This window comes from Arvicola amphibius, chromosome 6, assembly GCF_903992535.2.
Source record: "Arvicola amphibius chromosome 6, mArvAmp1.2, whole genome shotgun sequence".
Lineage (NCBI taxonomy): Eukaryota > Metazoa > Chordata > Mammalia > Rodentia > Cricetidae > Arvicola > Arvicola amphibius.
Window position 1 is genome coordinate 40669427 of NC_052052.2, and position 17350 is coordinate 40686776.

Sequence of the window (17350 nt, forward strand, 5' to 3'; positions counted from 1 at the left end):
TTTCTGGTTCTCTGGGTGTACACACGTGCTCACTAACACACACATGTCCACGGATAAAGAAAACACGGGAATAAATTATACAGGATTTAGTGTGACTGGTGATACAAGTGGTTAACAAACAGACCCAAATATCCTTTTATTTTTATCCTGGGATAGATTACAGTACAACCAGGTAGAAACGCTACTGGGTTGTAGTTCATTCCAGATTAAAAAAGAAACACTATTGGAAAAGAATACTATTCTCTTTCCGCCCATACACAGAATCGATGCAGGGACAGTCTTAAATCAAGAATATATGCTCGGTTGGGTTCTTCCCAGCCCCACCGTCTGCTAAGGTCACATCACATTGTTTTTGCACAGGTCACCCACTCCCATTTCGCAACCCCGGGAATCAAGGCATTTATTATGCAGTAGCTCGAATCACTAACATTTTGCAATACATCTTTCCTACCCTGTCCAAATTCCCATTCAACTCATCCCACCCGCGCTGACCAACTTCCACTTCGGACTCCAGATCAACACTCCAAACCTAACTTCCACTGAAGACACCCCCACACCCTTGCGCCCAATCCCGAAGACAGGACACTTCCAGCCAAGCGCGCCACACGGCCAGAGCCTGCCTGCCCACCCAGCCACAGGGAGGCAGTGAGCGTCACCGCGAGCTAACTCACGCGCCAAAGGATGTCCCGCGCCCCGCCAACGCAGGGCCCACTCGGAGCCGTGGCCATGGAGATGGCGGCCCCTGCTCTCAAGCGTGCTGGGGACTGAGTGCACGCCCGCCGCCAGTGTTCAAAGACAGGAAGGCCCCGCGAGGACCCAACTGGAGCTGCCCGAAACACTGCCTGAGCAGAGCCCTCCACAGCCACCAGACCATCTTTCCGCGGCGTCTTCTGAATAGGCTCCACCGGCCAGAACTGTCTTTTAGTCACATGTCCCCCGGGGGTTTGTGACTCGAGGAACCGTACTCTGGAGTTCAAAACGTCCTTACGAAGCTGGGTCCATCGGGGCGCCAAAAGCAGGGGACGGCGATGCTGCATTCTGGGAACTGTAGTCTCCACAACCCCTGCAACGCAAAGGGAGGAGCGTTGCATTCTGGAACTTGGAGTTCCAAACTATAGGCTCGAGGTGTAACGTGAAGCATGTTGGGAACTGTAGTCCTTTTTTCTTTTTCTCCTTATTCTTTTCTTTTTCTTTTCTTCCTTTTTTTTTTTTTTTAAAGATTTGTTTATTATTGTATACAGTGTTCTGCCTGCGTTCCAGAAGAGGGCATCGGATCTCATTACAGATGGTTGTGAGTCACCACGTGGTTGCTGGGAATTGAACTCAGGAACTCTGGAAGAGCAGCCATTGCTCTTAACCTCTGAGCCATCTCTCTGCCTTCCTTTCTCCCCCCCCCTTTTTTTTTAAAAAATAAAGCTATACTAGTCCTGGGAGTGAGTAAGGATATTACACATTCAGAAATAACTGAAATGTGATTTTTTTCCAATCCTTTTTTTCAGAATGCCACCTTTCTAAAAAGTGTGAAAGCGAAGGATTCTGCAGCCCTCTTTTAATACTCAGTAATTCTCTGAACTCTTTTTTTAATGGATTTTATTGCTAAGAAAAGTGTGTTTTGTATTTAACTCGAGCTACAACACTTGTTAAGTGCAGTGACTTGATCCTCTTGAGCCTCTATTTCTTCAGGTGTAAAATAAGGATAAAAACACAACACAACATCCTGTCAAGGGGTGAAGATGTAAATATTATACTATAAAAAGATAGCCACTGAAGGGGGTGTGGCTGAGTTAGTAGACTGCTTCCCTAACGTGCACCAAGCCCTAGGTTTGATCAACAGCACCCCAACATCATAGCACATTGGCACATGCCTGCAATCCCAGCACTCAAGAAACTGAAGCAGGAATATGCAAAGGTCAAAGTCATCCTTAGTGAGCGTGAGACTCACTGGAGTACGTGAAACAGCTTCCACAAAGAAGAAAGATGACCATAAACAGCAAAGTGCTTGCCATGGAACTATGAAGACAAAAGACAAGCATCAAACTCAGGTGAAAAAGCTGAGCACAGGTAGGAATTCATAATCCCAGTGGTGGGCAGGTGGAGATGGGGTGATCTCTGGAGCTCACTTGCCAGTGAGCCTAGTTCATTTTGAGAGCTCCAGGCCAGAGAAAGAAGCAAGGTGGAGGGAGCCTGAAGAACGACACACGAAGCTGACCTCTGGCCTCCACACACAGAGAAACAAATGTGCATGCACACACACACACGCATGCACACACACACACACACACACACACACACACCACACGCATGATATTGGTTTTTATTGCTTTAACAAATAAAGCTTGCCTGAAGATCAGAATGCGGAGCTAACCACACTAGTTAGCCATAGAGGCCAGGCAGTGGTGGAACACACCTTTAACCCCAGCACTAGGGAGGTGGAGACAGGAGTGATATGGCTGGGCAGAGAGAGGACTATAACACAGAAGGAGACAGGAGCTCAGGATTCAGTCTGAAGTTTTTTGGGTTTTTTTGTTTTATTTATTTATTTATTTATTATGTATACAATATTCTGTCTGTGTGTATGCCTGAAGGCCAGAAGAGGGCACCAGACCCCATTACAGATGGTTGTGAGCCACCATGTGGTTGCTGGGAATTGAACTCAGGACCTTTGGAAGAGCAGGCAATGCTCTTAACCTCTGAGCCATCTCTCCAGCCCCAGTCTGAAGTTTTATAGAGACCATACTGTCTGAGGAGTCGTGGACAGGATCTTGCCCCCTTTGGTCTGAGAATTTGGTAGAGGTAAAATGTTGCTCTGTATCTGGCTCCTTTACTCCTCTGATCTTTCAGCATTTACCCTGATATCTGACTCCGGATTTGTAATATTAAGGCCAATTAGAATTTGCGCTACACACACGCGCACATGCACACACAACTTCTCACTAACTCAAACTCCCTTTTCCGCTCTCTGGATGCCTTTGGCCTCAGTTGAAAGCCCCGGATGATCACTGTGAGCATGTTTTTATACTCAATTGCCTGCCATGCCAACATTCAATACCCTGGAAAAGCAGAGAAGTAGGTAGATACAGTGTCTTGCTGACTCTGAGGAAACTCATAGGCTACTGAGAGAAACAGAGATGACACAGGATGCTCTGAACCGTTTGGCTTCTTGGCTTATTTAAGATTACATTATATTCCAAAATGCACGGCAAGATTAACTGGGCCTTTAATCCCAGCACTCGGGAGGCAGAGGCAGGCGGATCTCTGAGTTCGAGGCCAGCCTGGTCTACAAGAGCTAGTTCTTAGACAGGCTCTAGAAACTACAGGGAAACCCTGTCTCGAAACCCCCCCACCCCAAAAAAAAGATTAACTGGGGCTAAGAAGAGACCTTTCTTCTGAACCTGTCATGGAGAAAACTTTTAAGGAATCAGTTTATGGTAAGTCAGAAAAATATTTAAGGGAGAGAGCCTCTGGATGTGTGGTTTCAGATGTCTTGGTCTATGGTCAGCTGAGCATCATGGGTGGCAGGAGGGTATGAGGTGGAGGAAGGCAGCTCACTTCAGAGGGGCTGGGAAGCAGAAAGATAGGCTAGGAGCAAGGTATACCTTCAATGACCCACTTCCCTTAGCCAACTCTCCTAATTTCTCTGTTTCCCAACACTGCTGTGAAATTATGAATCCACCAATGGCTTAACCCATTGATGGGATCAGTAGTGAGCGAAAATGTGCAACTCCGAATTCTCCACCTGCACTACGCTGAGTGTGGTGGTGGATTAGGGAACAAGGATTGGAAGGAGTGACCAATACATAGCTTTACAAATGTCTATTTTTAAATCAGTCTAAGTAAATTTCCATAAGCACACCTCAGGTTCCAGGAAACCGGACGTCTGTTTCTGTGAGGTGTCTACTTCACCATCCTCCACTTGTTTCAACTGTAGAAACCCAATTTTAAGAGGTTGACAGAGAAAACTTATCCCCATCCTGATCATGTGTGTGGGGCGAAGTGACTGAGTTCAAGCCAAGGCTATCATCAAAGTGCTACATGGCAGCTTCTGGTCTTTGCCCCTTCATCCCTGGCTCCATTCATCTGTCTGGATTCGGGGTGTACTTGAGCACTAGCGCCATTTGCACCACAGGAAGAGGGGGCTGCGGCAAAATAAACCACTGGGCTTAAAGAAACAGGCATTTAGAGCAACCACACCGGTCCAGGGCAACCTGACTTCACATCCTGACCCAGCTTACACGGGAAAGATGAAGTCGTCTTGGTCAAACCACTTTTACTTTTTATAAATTTTCTCATATCGTTTTGCTTTGCTTGGACTTTTGGGGCAGAGTCTCCCTCTTAGTCCAGACTGCCCTTCAACTCAGTCCTCCTGCCTGTGCTAGGATGACAGGCCCGGGACATCACGCCCATGTATATCATATTCCGACATCATTATCTGTTAAGTATTTGTTTCCTCCTCTCGTCCGACTCCCCGCTGGTTCCTGACCCTCACAAAAGCAGGGTCTTTGTCTTGCTTTTTATTGTTCCCAAACAGCTTGTCATATTAGTAGAAGGGCAAGAATACTTATTAAATGGACAAAATAATGAATAGGACATAAGAAATTAAGTATATCATAAAACGTCCACTCATAACACTTTTAATATCTAATTCAAAGAAATATGTAATGTGGAAAACTGACAAAGCGTTGAAAGGCTGAGAGTATGGTGACAAAGAACAGACTACAGGAGGGAGCAGGACAGTTACTGCCCAGTTAGAGGAGGCCACTACTTCCCCTGCACACACCTGGCCAGACCACATTCCCTCCTGCTGAGGGAGATGCTCCCAGCTCACCACAGCGGTCAGTCAGGAGCTGAGGAGTCAGTCCCCTGAAGTGGTTGAAATTGTCACAAGCACCCACAACCATCTGCAGTCGCTGTCTGAGCCCCGGTTTCCTTGCCAATAACAAAACCATCCAGTAAGATGCTGCATTGAATGAGATTTTTGCTCAGAAATTATCTGGTACATTATAGAAAGTGACAGGCTCTTAGTCAGGTGGCAATAGGTGCCCCTAATTCCTTGACCACTCCAGAGCTGCTAAGTCTTTCTCTTTCCCTGCCTGGGAAAACAGAGAGAGGGGTGTCCCCTTCAGAAAAGCAACAATTCAGAAAATGTGCACAAGACACATGAAACTATAACCCACTCCTCTTGGGATAGAATAAAAATAACTAACATATGTGATGTGGAAGAATCATACAAATGAGTGGTATAAAAACTCAATAATTATGTGATAGAATATAGGGAAGAAATAAAAGTAAAAGAAAAATCAGGGCTGGAGAGATGGCTCAGAGGTTAAGAGCACAGGCTGCTCTTCCAGAGGTCCTGAGTTCAATTCCCAGCAACCACATAATGGCTCACAACCATCTGTAATGAAATCTGGTGCCCTCCATGCCAGAACACTGTATATATAATAAATAAATACATCTTTTTAAAAAAAGAAAAGAAAAAGAAATAATTTTAAAAGAAAAATCATAAATGAAAGTTAACTTAGAAGGATTTCAAGAGCTAAAAACACAATAGCAAAAGTACAGCAAAATAATTTCTAATCATAAAGGAATATAAAACAAAAAAAGGATTTTTTTATCAGTGACTAATAGGAGGCTGGAGAGATGTCTCAGTGGTTATGAGCACTGGTTGCTCTTCCAGAGGACCCAGCTTCAATTCCCAACACCCACATGGAAGCTCACAACTGTCTGTAGCTCCAGCTCTAGGGAATCTGAAACCCTCACACAGACATGCAGGCAGGAAAATAACACCAATGCACATGGAATGAAAATATATAAATAATGTTTTTAAGTGACTAATAGATGGGCTGGAGAGATGGCTCAGTCATAAGGCGAGGCTGACAACCAAAAGTATAAAAGTAACTAGTAGGAAAAAACAAATGAAAAACCAAATGACTAAGAAAGGATTTGCGAGATGGCTCAGTGGTTAAGAGCACTGGCTGCTCTTCCAGAGGACCCAGGCTTGATTCCCAGCACCCACATGGTGGCTCATGACTAAGTGTAACTTTAGTTCCAAGGATTCAACACCCCCTTCTGGCCTCCAAGGGCACTGCACTCACACAGTGCACAGATACACCTTGCAGGAAAAAAAATGCACATACACATAAAAATAAATGTCTTATGTTTTTAAGTGATTAACAGAGAATAATACATTTTTTAAAAGTAAAAGCGAATAATAGAGAAGATAGGCAAAGAAGATCTAACCTCTGAATAATGGACGCTTCTGAAAAATCCTGAACCACCCAGCAACACATAGAAATGTGGAAGTTTCATTTTGTTTTTCAATTTCCCTAATATTTTTTTAAGAATACCAAAACTTTCCTAAATCATTTCAAATTCTTCAGTTGTATAGATTTTTATGTTTTATAACCTTGTAAAATATAAGGGCATAGAGTGGCAAATAACCCTTCCTTCTGCCCATCTGGTTAGCGGCAGGCTCAGTTCCTCCCAGAAAGAAGGCAACCAGCTCTTCATGAAATTAGTCTTTGCAAAAGGAAAATAAAAGGCATCTGCTTTGAAAGACAGCTCCTGGGACACCCGCAGCTCTTGCACAAGCACATTTACTGAAGGGAGCCAAAGGGATTGAAGCACACAGGTGACGCTTCCCTGTGGGGTGCAGGGAACACCTGTGTCAGGATAAGAGCAGGCCATTGTTCTGAAGACCCAACCCCAAGCCTTGGGAAAGACTCTGTAAGGTTCAGTCCATTGATAAGCAAGCTTAGGTTCCTCCTCTGTCCCCATGGCCAGACTGCACTTGTGGCTACGTGGCAGGGCCATCTCTGTTGTTTTTTGGGGGGTCAAAACTCATGAGGAAAACCAGTGAAGAGAGAACCATGGGGAAACCCACATACGCTGAGCAAAGCATCTAATCCAGGCTGCGCACGCAGATCTTCACCCTTTTCAACACTGCACAGGTTTCCTACAGAGATGGATTTGAACCTAGGACACAGACGGTCAATGAGACCCATAGGTGACGAGTACGACCAACGGCATCTCATCTGCAGGTGTGTGAGGAAGAAGCCGTGTCAAAGCTGTCCATCGGACACTGTAGAGTACGCAGGCCAGAGGTAAAGGCTTGAAGAGAAGCGAATGCAGAGAAAATCCCAGCACCCTGCGGATGGCTTCACCCAACCTCAGCATGGTCCCTAGACTGTAAAAAGGGGTCTTCTGTTTATTTCCACCAACGCACTGAAACTGAGCCCCAAGCCCTGTCACCCACCTTTCAAATACCCTGTCAGCCTGGCTGTATGAGCTCTTATGAGCGGGAGTGCTGTAAGGCATTTATAGCTGGCATATTTCACTGCCACTGTCAGATGCCCCAGAGATCTTTTCCTCTAACACAGTGACCACAAAGATTTTAGAACCGGTAGTCCCCCTGCCCCAGTACCCGAGTGATGGAATGTACCATATCCCCACCCACTTGGGAGGAATTTATAATATGAATAAGAGATACAACACTGATGTTTTAAGTTGATACTCTGGAGTCAGCGGATACCATAAAATAACATAACACATTACCCATCAAACAACGCTAACAAATTCAGAAGTCTCTGTTGGGAGCCACACCCATCCAAGGCTCTCTCAGACGCCTGGATGAAAGGACGAAGGAAGAGAACACTAGATCTGTGTCCTTGCCCAGGGGCACACTTGGTAAAGTCCAGTCTGGGACTGGTGACAGGGCCTCAAAGGAGTTTAGGTTTTGGTTCCCGGGACCCTGGCTTTTTCCCCTGAAGAGGCCAGAGTTATCAGTTCCAAGGCCACTGTGTTCTCGGTCTGTGACACACTTGAGACGGCCAGTGTTCCTTTTGTGCAATGTTGCTTGCTTAGCTTCCTGCTGACGTCATCTCACTGTGCTCCAGCTCTCTGCTGACTCTGTTCCCCATTTCTCCCTGCAAACTGCAAAGCAGATGCTGCACTTCTTAATAAACTTGCTCGTTGAGCCGGGCAGCGGTGGCGCATGCCTTTAATCCCAGCACTCAGGAGGCAGAGGCAGGCGGATCTCTGAGTTCAAGTCCAGGCTGGTCTACAATGGTCTACAATAGCTAGTTCCAGGACAGGCTCCAAAGCTACAGAGAAACCCTGTCTCGAAAAAAAAAAACCAAAATAAATAAATAAATAAATAAATACATACATACATACTTGCTCAGCAAGAGCCATAGCTTGTGCAAGACCTCCTGACCCCAGCTTTCCTGTCTCCTTCACTGCTTCCCTGTTTTCCCGCTCAGGAAGGAACCTGTCATTCAAGAACCTGCTGGTCCAGGTCAAGACTTAAAAAGCTCTTGAGTAACTCATTTTGTGCACCCATTTAACCCACCAGCACTTAGTAAGCCAGGAGCAGAGCCAGGCGCTGTGCTGGGGGCTTCCATCTGGTACGCAAGCTTCACCTTTGGTCGCTGTCTGTCCTCGTGGGCATTCAACCAACACGCCTGGAAGTGCTGGTTACTAACATTCAGCTTACATGTTGTGCTTGGGCACTGGACCAAGACGGGAAGTAGAGGTCTGAGGAACTGAAACTGGGGGCCTGAGAGATGCTTCAGTGGTCAAGAGCACTGGCTACTCTTCCAGACGACCTGGGTTCAATTCCCAGCACCCACATGGGGGCTCACAACTGCGTATCTCCAGTTCCAGGAAACCTGACACCCTCTGACCGCTGAGAGCATCAGACACACACACTGTACACAGACATAATACAGAGACGACTATACATAGAATATTCAAAACATTTTTAAAAGAAACTGCAACTTACCCGCTCGCAGACCCCTCGCGGCTCCCTCAAGCATTAGTTCTCTGTTTTTATGGTGCCTCTGCTTATGGCGGACTTCAAATCCCTTTATGACTCTGCTTAAAGTGGATTTAGTCTCAAATCCCATGCTTCCGACTGGGCACATGGGACGCATGTGTAATCATAGGACTTGGGAGGTTGAAGTAAGAGGCTCACAGGCTTAAGGCTAGCCTGGGTTACACAGCAAGGTGCTGTCTCAAACAAAACAAAACAAAGCAAAAATTCCTTCATCTTATTAGACTACGTCTAAATGCTAATTTCTGTGAGGAGGTCCCCCAGATATGAGGTGTGCCCCCTCTATAAATTGTTACGGGGTTAGGAGAGCGACTGGAGGCCGAGGCCTTACTATGTTGTCCAGACCGGCCTCCATCTCCTAGACTCAGCGACCCCTACCCGAGCCCTCTTCCTGCCTACAAACTCCGCCACTTTTCATTCCCAAACACAGCAACTGCTTTCGTCATAGCGAGGATCAGAACGTGGGAAAGAAGAGCTGTCGGACACAGGTCGAACACCACTGCATTTTATTTCCAGGGTTGGACTTTCAGGGCCTCCCACACACTAGACACAGCTCTAGCATGTGACTGTCACCCCCAGGCCAACACTTAATTCTCATTAAACAGGTGACAAGGCTTCAACGCAACCAGAGTCCCCTGCTGACGTTGTCCATCCTGGCTTCTGACGGTGGACGTTGTGTCCAGAAAAGCCACACGCCACCAAACATGAGAGAACTGGAAGAAAAAAAAGTGAGGTTCAAGACCAAGATCCCAGGAGATACGCAGCAGAAATGGCTCTTCAACTTCAGTCATAGGGCTGCCTGCCACTCCCACCCCGCAGATCCCAAAGTTAGGCCCTGAGCTCGGCACTCAGAGTGGACTGTGACCCAGTTAGTGTCCCGGGTCCTCAATCTACCTCCAAGAAAGGGAACAAAGGGTACACCGTGACTGCTGGCTGCTCGGAACACACATACACTGAACACCGCCTGGGGGAAGGTGCCTCAGCCCAGGGGTGGTCTTCCAGGCAATCCCACAAGCAGGCAGACCTGCCCAGATAGTTTCTAGACTTTCCCAGGACCTTGAAACAGGAGAAACAGCAGCTCAGGTAATAAGCTGGTGCACAAGAAAGGACAGCTGTAGTTAGCTCCCTTAGTGACTTATTCAGGGGGCAGCTTCCCTGCTTACCAGTAATTAGAGGCTCCCCTAGGATCCCGGGAGAGAAGAGGTTAATGTTCTCACAAGAACCCCATTCCACGCTAAGCTGTCCTCATACACAGATTTATGTAGGGAAGGTTATTGTTGAGATTTTAAGCCATTTTTCTTCTGTGAAAGCTAGGAGCCCGGAGCTTACAGTAGAAGACATTGCCAGCTCATAAATCCACAGTGCCCGGGCCTCTGAACAGCCCCTCTTATTGGCAAAGCGACGGATGCTCTGCCAGGGAGGCTGCAAAGAAGCTGTTCATCACTACCTCATTTGGAGACTTGACACCTAAATGGAGCTACCCCAGCTTACAGATCTGTGCACAGCCCAGAGGAGTCAACTCTGTACACCCTGCACCGACTCTCAGGAGGGGTATAGCACCTGGGCTAGGCAATGGCTGCCTGTGTTCTTTCTGTCTCTCTCTAGCTGGACTCAGAGTTTGTTGTTCAGAGATGTGTGCCTCTGGGGTATCACTGTGTCCCACTGAACAGCCTGGATTGTCCCCTTTCCCAAGGTGACACAGTTCTAATGAGACCTGCCTGTGAAGCCTGAGTCATTCCCTCCCATGACTCTCTCACACCATGCGGTGCGACCTGTTAGGTTGGATCACGCCATCAGACTGAGGATCTCGGAGGCAGAGACTGTCTTTCTAAGTCCAACAGAATTGCCTTATCGAGTGTAATGAGCAGCGAAGCCCCGAGCTCAGCGGAGAAACCATCATCCCTACGTGCCTTCATCTCACAAAGGCTGGCTCACCCTCCCAACATGCTCTGGTGGCCCGTGCTGTCACCAGCCAAGACCCAGGCCAAGCACTACAGGGGCCAAGTCAACCAAGATTCTGTCCTAGCCCTGAGAACTCTGGCCTAAGGAAGGGACCTGCTCTGCCAAGGCCTTCTTCATTGACGTTAGACAAGTCCATCTGCAGGATTAGCTGGGTGAGCGATTAGGTCCTGATGCAAACAAGCCACGGTGTGTTCCTGCAAAGGAAGGAGGCCCCACACCAACCCACTTAAGACTGACAAGAAAACACTAAAACTTCTATTTATATTTCCTCAAAAACTTAAGTCTCAATAGTTACCATACAGATTGACAATAGTATACTTAAGGCATACACCATGGGTTTGCACCGGGTGAAGAATGGTAAACAGGGGGCTGGAGAGATGGCTCAGTGGTTAAGAGCATTGCCTGCTCTTCCAAAGGTCCTGAGTTCAATTCCCAGCAACCACATGGTGGCTCACAATCATCTGTAATGAGGTCTGGTACCTTCTTCTGGCCTTCAGGCATACACAGAGACAGAATATTGTATACGTAATAAATAAATATTTTTTAAAAAAGAATGGAAAACAGCCTCAACAATGGCTGTCTCAGGCCCTTGTATGAGCCCCTCCCCTGCCTTCAGTATGGGCTAACCTGTGGCTTGCTTCTAATCAACAAAACGAAGCAAGGGAAACACTTGCTTCTGGGTCTATGCCACTACCATCTTTGCTAACAGACTCTTATTGACCCCTTGTCCATGTCTGGCTTTGACGAGGTTTGTGATCACCTGAAGAGACCCACGGGACAAGGAACCGAGGGTGGCCTTCAGCCACCAGCCTGCAAGGCCACCTCATTTTCACCAGCCACAGGAATTAGAGCCCCCCACGAGTTTCAGGAGTGATGCGTTCTTCCCCAGATCTGGCTCTGGATGAGCCCCAGTCCAGCCCGCACGAAACCACAGCCTTGTAAGGGGACCTGAAAGTAAAGAAGAGGCTGAGCTGTGCCCAGATTCCCCAGCACACAGAAACTGGGGGGAAGCAGCAAAACAGGTAATGAACACACGATCCAGGCTTGCCACGAGCAAGACATGCAGTCAAGAAGCAGGCACTACGAACCACAGCTCTCTAGACCAGACAAGAGGGTCCCCCAAAATTCTGAATGGCAGCAGTGTGGCCCGCAGATTTCGATTTTAGAAAGAATGTCATCTCTAAAAATTGGGGCAGATGGGCAAACTCAGAAGCTGGCTCTGCAAGACCTGGGTTCAAGTCCCAGTTATGATTCTCAGCAGTGGACGACCACAATCAATCCCCACACATTCACCCTCCTATCCACGCAATCATGGGCAAGCCTGGTAAGAGAGACTGACGACAGAGCAACCTGGAAAGTGGTCTGAAAAGCAGACTGTGACAGGTGTTAGTTTGCTACCACACTCGGGTGACTGAGAGCAAGGAATTGTATGCTCTTGGCCTTAGCTTCACCGACACAGATGAGGACAGAAATCCACCCTACTCTGGCCTTTGATTCTAAGCTGCGTATCCTTGAGAAGAAAGGCAGGCGTCAGCTAGGGAGCCACTGGAGGCTCCTCTAACCACGACATCTTGTTAATTTGAAGGACTTACAACTGTAACTCCTCAATGAAGAAAGAAAACTCCTATACCTTTTATGAAAAGGAGATAAAGTATCAGAGCAAAGTCAACGGGGCCCAGCAAATTTCAATATAAATCACCAGCCATGGTCAGGACAGTGGCTTTCGTTTCACTACTGAGTGCGTAGCTGCCAGGAGCTTATAAAAACTGTCTCTAAGCTTCCCGACAATCTTCTCATATAGGCTGTGTCGTCCTTATTTGATAGACAGGTTACCCATGGTTCAGATGCATGTCATAGGTGGGAACAGGCTTTCACTCTGGTTCGGTCTGACTACTAGCCTTGCAGGTCCTGGCATATATCCTTCACCCTGAGACAGCAGCTCAGGCAGACAGGAACTGAGGGACAGCTGGTCTTCACAGACTGAGAGGCCAAGTGTGCTCACAAACACTAACTGAGCACTCACTGCGGGCCGCAAGGTTATGTGGTGGACAAGGAAATCCACCCCTTGTTCTCAGGGAGCCAGTTCTAACCAGGCAGTCACACGGATACATGGAGGACAAACGGTGGCTGAAAGAATGAACTTATTAGCAGACAGGCAGATGGACAGACAGATGGACAGACAGGGTCCTGAGCACAAGAATAAAGTATGCATAGTGTAAATAGGAGCCCCAGGTAAGCAACGTGTGTGGAAGGGAAGAATGTTCTAGACAATGGAACTGCGAGTGTGGATGTGTTCCAGCAATAGCAACGGCTCAGTGTGGGAGCAGAGAAAACCCAGGACCTGTGAAGAGACGCAAACACGGGAGACCCCCATGCTCCTGTCAGCCCTGAGAGGCCTGGGTGGTTCCCAGATGAAGTGGACCTTTGCTTCAGTCTGTGACTGTCAGGGAGGAGTGGCTGAAGGGTGGTGGGTGGCATCTAGGTGAGTCTGGTCACGACAGATGGTACAACGCCATAGTCAGTACCAGCGCTGGTACCACACAAAAAAGCTTCCCCTGTCCTGAGTGACGCCAGAGGCACTTTAGTGCTGGAAGATGCCAAGGCTGTGTGGGACCATGGGAGACTGGGTCAGAAATAGGTTTGTTTTACTGATTTTACAACCTGACCTTTTCTTTCTGACATCTTTCAAACGTTCCTCTTGACTGAAGGTCTAATTCCCTTCACAACATAAGTGTGTAAAGGCCACTGGTAACACACTCGTCTCTGTTTCTCTAGGAGGGGGCTGAGAAACCAAACTGGGAGATCCTCCATCTTGTCCTGTCATCTGGAAGAAGACAACGCAATGCTGGATCGGAAAGTCGTCACCGAAGTGTGAAAAAACTCAAGAAATGCGAAAGCTCAAGAAACGGACAAGAAGCGCAGTGCCCAATGCTCAGCTTTCCTTACCCCTTCACTAATGTGTGTTAGTTCCTAAAACTAACATACAGGTGGAGCCCCAGATGCCTGGCCCGAGAAACCGCGTCATTGCCTTTCTCCACCAAAGCTCAACATGGAGTGTACGATAAAATGTTTGCTTAGCTTGTACAAGGCCCTGGGTTCAGGTTCAATTCTCACCCAGAGGGAAGGGTGGGGGGAAGCACACTAGGCACGAGGACATACACCTGTAATACCAGCATCTGAAAACCAGGGGCAGCAGGATGAGGAGCAAGAGCTCAAGTTCAACGCTATCCTTGGCTACGTAGTGAATGAGAGGCTACCCTGAGCTACCTGGAAACTTGTCCACGAAACACAGGCTCAGCCTTGGTCTGCTAAGGAGGGAGAACAGGAAGGCAAACATAAAGTTACGGAGCTGGATCCTTATTGCTGCGCTCTGACCCACTCAGCTAACCATTCAGGGAGGGGTAACTTCAGAGGCCCTGAACAAATGAGGCGCAAACATTCAGAAGCCTTTAGAGGACTCCAGGGGATCATTCAAGAGAGCAACACGGGTTTCAGAGGCCGGCCTGAGACGTCACAGAGGTACAGGGAAATCCCTGGGACAGTCAGGAAATGAAGAAGCTCTCCCGTGCACTGGAAAGCACACAGGAAGCAGAGAAGAGAGGTGTAAAGACAGAGCAGGGACTCCACTGCCTGGAACCCAAGAGCCCGTGCTTCCAACTCTGTCAGGGAGATGGCGCGTGGACTTCAAAACGGAATTTTCAGCAATAGAAACATACCCACATGAAGGTGTGCAGAAAGACACAGGGTTAGCCTCCTGGCCTTCAGGCTAACACAGAACTGTTGCCCCTGCCCGTTTGTAACGTACCCCACAAGATGAAAATTGCATTCCCTGTTAGCTGGACTTGGCTGCTGCAACTGTCTGGTTGGGAGTGGCTGTAGTTGTGGGGAGGTGGTCCATCTCTGGGGCATCAAAGAAGTAAGCCTGCAGGAAGGAGACACATGAGGGAGCCAGGTGAGCATTCCTTTAGGAGCCAGGTGAAGAGTTTTTGGGGCCTCTCCCCTCCCCCACCACGAGTCATCACACAGAACTGCAGCCACAGGTCTGTCTGTCTCACTCACCCAACCTTTTAAAACTTAGTTCCCATTCACTGGCTGCGCTAAGTTGTATGCCCGAATCTTCCCAACGACCCCAAGGGCTCGTTACGGTGATCCTCACCTGACAGGTACAGAAACTGAGGTTCACAGAGACGGCCCTCGGGTCAGTATGCCCAGATGAGCAGTGGAACCAGGACTCCAGCTGTGCTCACCTGACTCCAAAGCTCACCTCTGCAAATACTGAGCCACACAGGGACTGTCTGTGTTACCTGCATCTCATCAGGTTTGGCATGATACTAAGTAGCCAGATGCTTCTGAGCTGGCTGTTGCTAAACCAGTCGGTTGGCTCTCTGCAGGGACCTTGGAAAGAAAGTGCTGGGCACGCTTAACTTCCTAGTACTTGCGCTTGGACGTGAAGACAGTGTGTGGCAAGTGCTTCCACTTGTCACACTTGTCATCCAGTTCAGCTGTCAGGAATCAGGAGGTAGTGGGAGAGAGAAGGCAACAAAGATCTTCCCTCCTGCCCTGAGGTGTGAAGATGCTCATGTTAGCCCAGAAAAACACCCATCTTGTTAGCCTCGAGCTTCCCTTCAAAGAGTATGTAAAACTGTTACTATGCCAAGGGCTACCAGAGGCTCAGAAAGGTGCAAAGGTAAACAGCTAAACTATTTTCAGCAGCTCTGCCATTACTAACCAGAAGAGGGCGCCAACAGGACACACTCGGGCTTCCCAGATTGTTCCAACCTTAAAACTTAATAATCTCTTTAATTTCTCTTTGCTTTATAGCCCATGTATCCCTCTAGCTTATAAACTCTTCAGAGCAAACTTACTTTTCTTGCAGCTGTTTTTTTGGCACAAAGGAAGGAATTTCCTTTATTTAGGGGACACAAGTGAGTCAGTGGCCAGAGAGTCCCCCATCCAGGGCTCCTCAGGGCCTCTCCCAGAGCCTCAGAGCTGAATGGTTCAGGTCCCTCATCTGCACTAACCACTAACACTGTGCCTGCAGATAAGCCCTCTACCTCTTCAGTTCTGTCTGTAAAAAGATTGATACGATGTCTCTAAAAGACATTCTCTTCCAGCCTGCAGTCTACACAGCCTGTGATCTGGCACAGAGTCTATACCCGGCCTCGCCCATCCTGAGCACTGTGGGGCAGTAGGCACTGGTGTCTCTGAGGTCAGCGGTAGCCATTCAAATGGAGGCTTGTCTGACTCTCGCCAAGCCCACTGAGGGCCCACTCTTGGGTGCTTCCTTCACTGTCCCCGCCAGGTATGCGCCTTCAGGGAAGACCTGGAGATCATTTTCAAGTGCAGTCATGGGGGAACCTCGGCAGGCGTGGGGCTGCCACACATATCACTGCACTGAGACAAAGACACCAGTCTAGCTTTCCCAGGGGAGACTGAGAAAGCCGAGCGAAGCTGTCTGGTTCAGCTGGCACCCCTCAGCTCAAGTGACTCCCCAGCGAACTCCTCCTCCTCCCACTTTCAATAACAAAATGTCTTCTGAGAACCATGACTAGACATAGTTTTCTTCCTCTCCCTTTTATGTATGTGTCTATGTGCATGCTTACCTGCGTGTGGTATGTAGACACACGTGTACATGCGTGTGCAGGCCAGAGCATGACCCCAAGCTTACTCCTCTGGCACTATCCTCCTCCTTCAAAAGTACAACTATTCTCTCACTAGAACTCAGCAAGAAGGCAAAGCTGACTGGCAGGGAGCCTCAGAGACCCACCTGCCTCCAGTCCCCTGGACGGGCTCACAAGCTGTCCAGAGACACAGTGGCTCCTCCTGGCAGACACCTCTGCCCACAGTCCAACGTGCCCTGGTTAGGCGACTTTTCAGAACTGGATGGAATGTACCCTTCCCCTCCCTCTGCCGCTCTACCAGCTTCTCAGCCAAGTAGACAATGTGAAAAGTTCAGGGCACAGATGGCCCGGGGAGAGGGACCAACGAAGGGCACGGTCACAGTGTGAAACAAGAGCCTCGGTCAATTTATGAGCTCTGTGACCTTGGGTCACTCCTACGAGGGAATTAGGTTACAATTTACAGCAGAATGGCTCTGGAAACTTCTGCTGATGCCTTTGACCTGAAGCACCCTCCTCAGGAGAGGGGTTTCCTGCCGTATGCTGACTCTCACTGAAGCCCAGAAAGAAAGGAAAACTGAAGTTATAATAGCTAACATGCCTCCGTTTACATCACCGAGCACCTCCCTGGTCAGAGTTCTTTCTACTTCGTAATGCTCTCTTTTAGAAAACTATTTTACTTTTAAATTATATTTATTAGCGTAGGGGGAAGCACAAGGGATAGAGTGCAAATTTGGAGGTCAGAGAGCAATGTAAAGGAGTTGGTTCTCTCCTCCCATCATGTGGGTCCTGAGGCTTGAACTCGGGTCACGAAGTTTGGTAGCAAGCAATCCCTCATCTCGTTGGCTCTCTTCTAGAAAATTCTACGTCCAGTACATTACCTGAGAAGGGAGAGTCTTGGGCAGTAAAAGATCCTGCAGGTCCTTACATAGCTACC

At 48.2% G+C, this 17350-nt stretch overlaps 2 protein-coding genes across 8 annotated transcripts in view; both read right to left on the reverse strand.

Moving 5' to 3' along the window:
* Ndc1 (NDC1 transmembrane nucleoporin) overlaps positions 1-796 on the reverse strand; it is a 65827-nt gene extending 65031 nt beyond the window's left edge. For all 5 annotated transcript variants that reach the window (XM_038334901.1, XM_038334899.1, XM_038334897.1 and 2 more), the window contains exon 1: positions 672-796. In XM_038334901.1, the coding sequence (XP_038190829.1) occupies positions 672-728 (57 nt within the window). In that variant the 5' untranslated portion in view covers positions 729-796. The remainder of the gene's footprint in view (positions 1-671) is intronic.
* An 8526-nt stretch (positions 797-9322) lies between these two features.
* Positions 9323-17350, reverse strand: part of Yipf1 (Yip1 domain family member 1) — a 33506-nt gene continuing 25478 nt past the window's right edge. For all 3 annotated transcript variants that reach the window (XM_038334765.1, XM_038334764.1, XM_038334763.1), the window contains 2 exons: positions 14601-14717; positions 9323-9546 (listed from right to left, as the gene is read on the reverse strand). In XM_038334765.1, the coding sequence (XP_038190693.1) occupies positions 14628-14717 (90 nt within the window). In that variant the 3' untranslated portion in view covers positions 9323-9546; positions 14601-14627. The remainder of the gene's footprint in view (positions 9547-14600; positions 14718-17350) is intronic.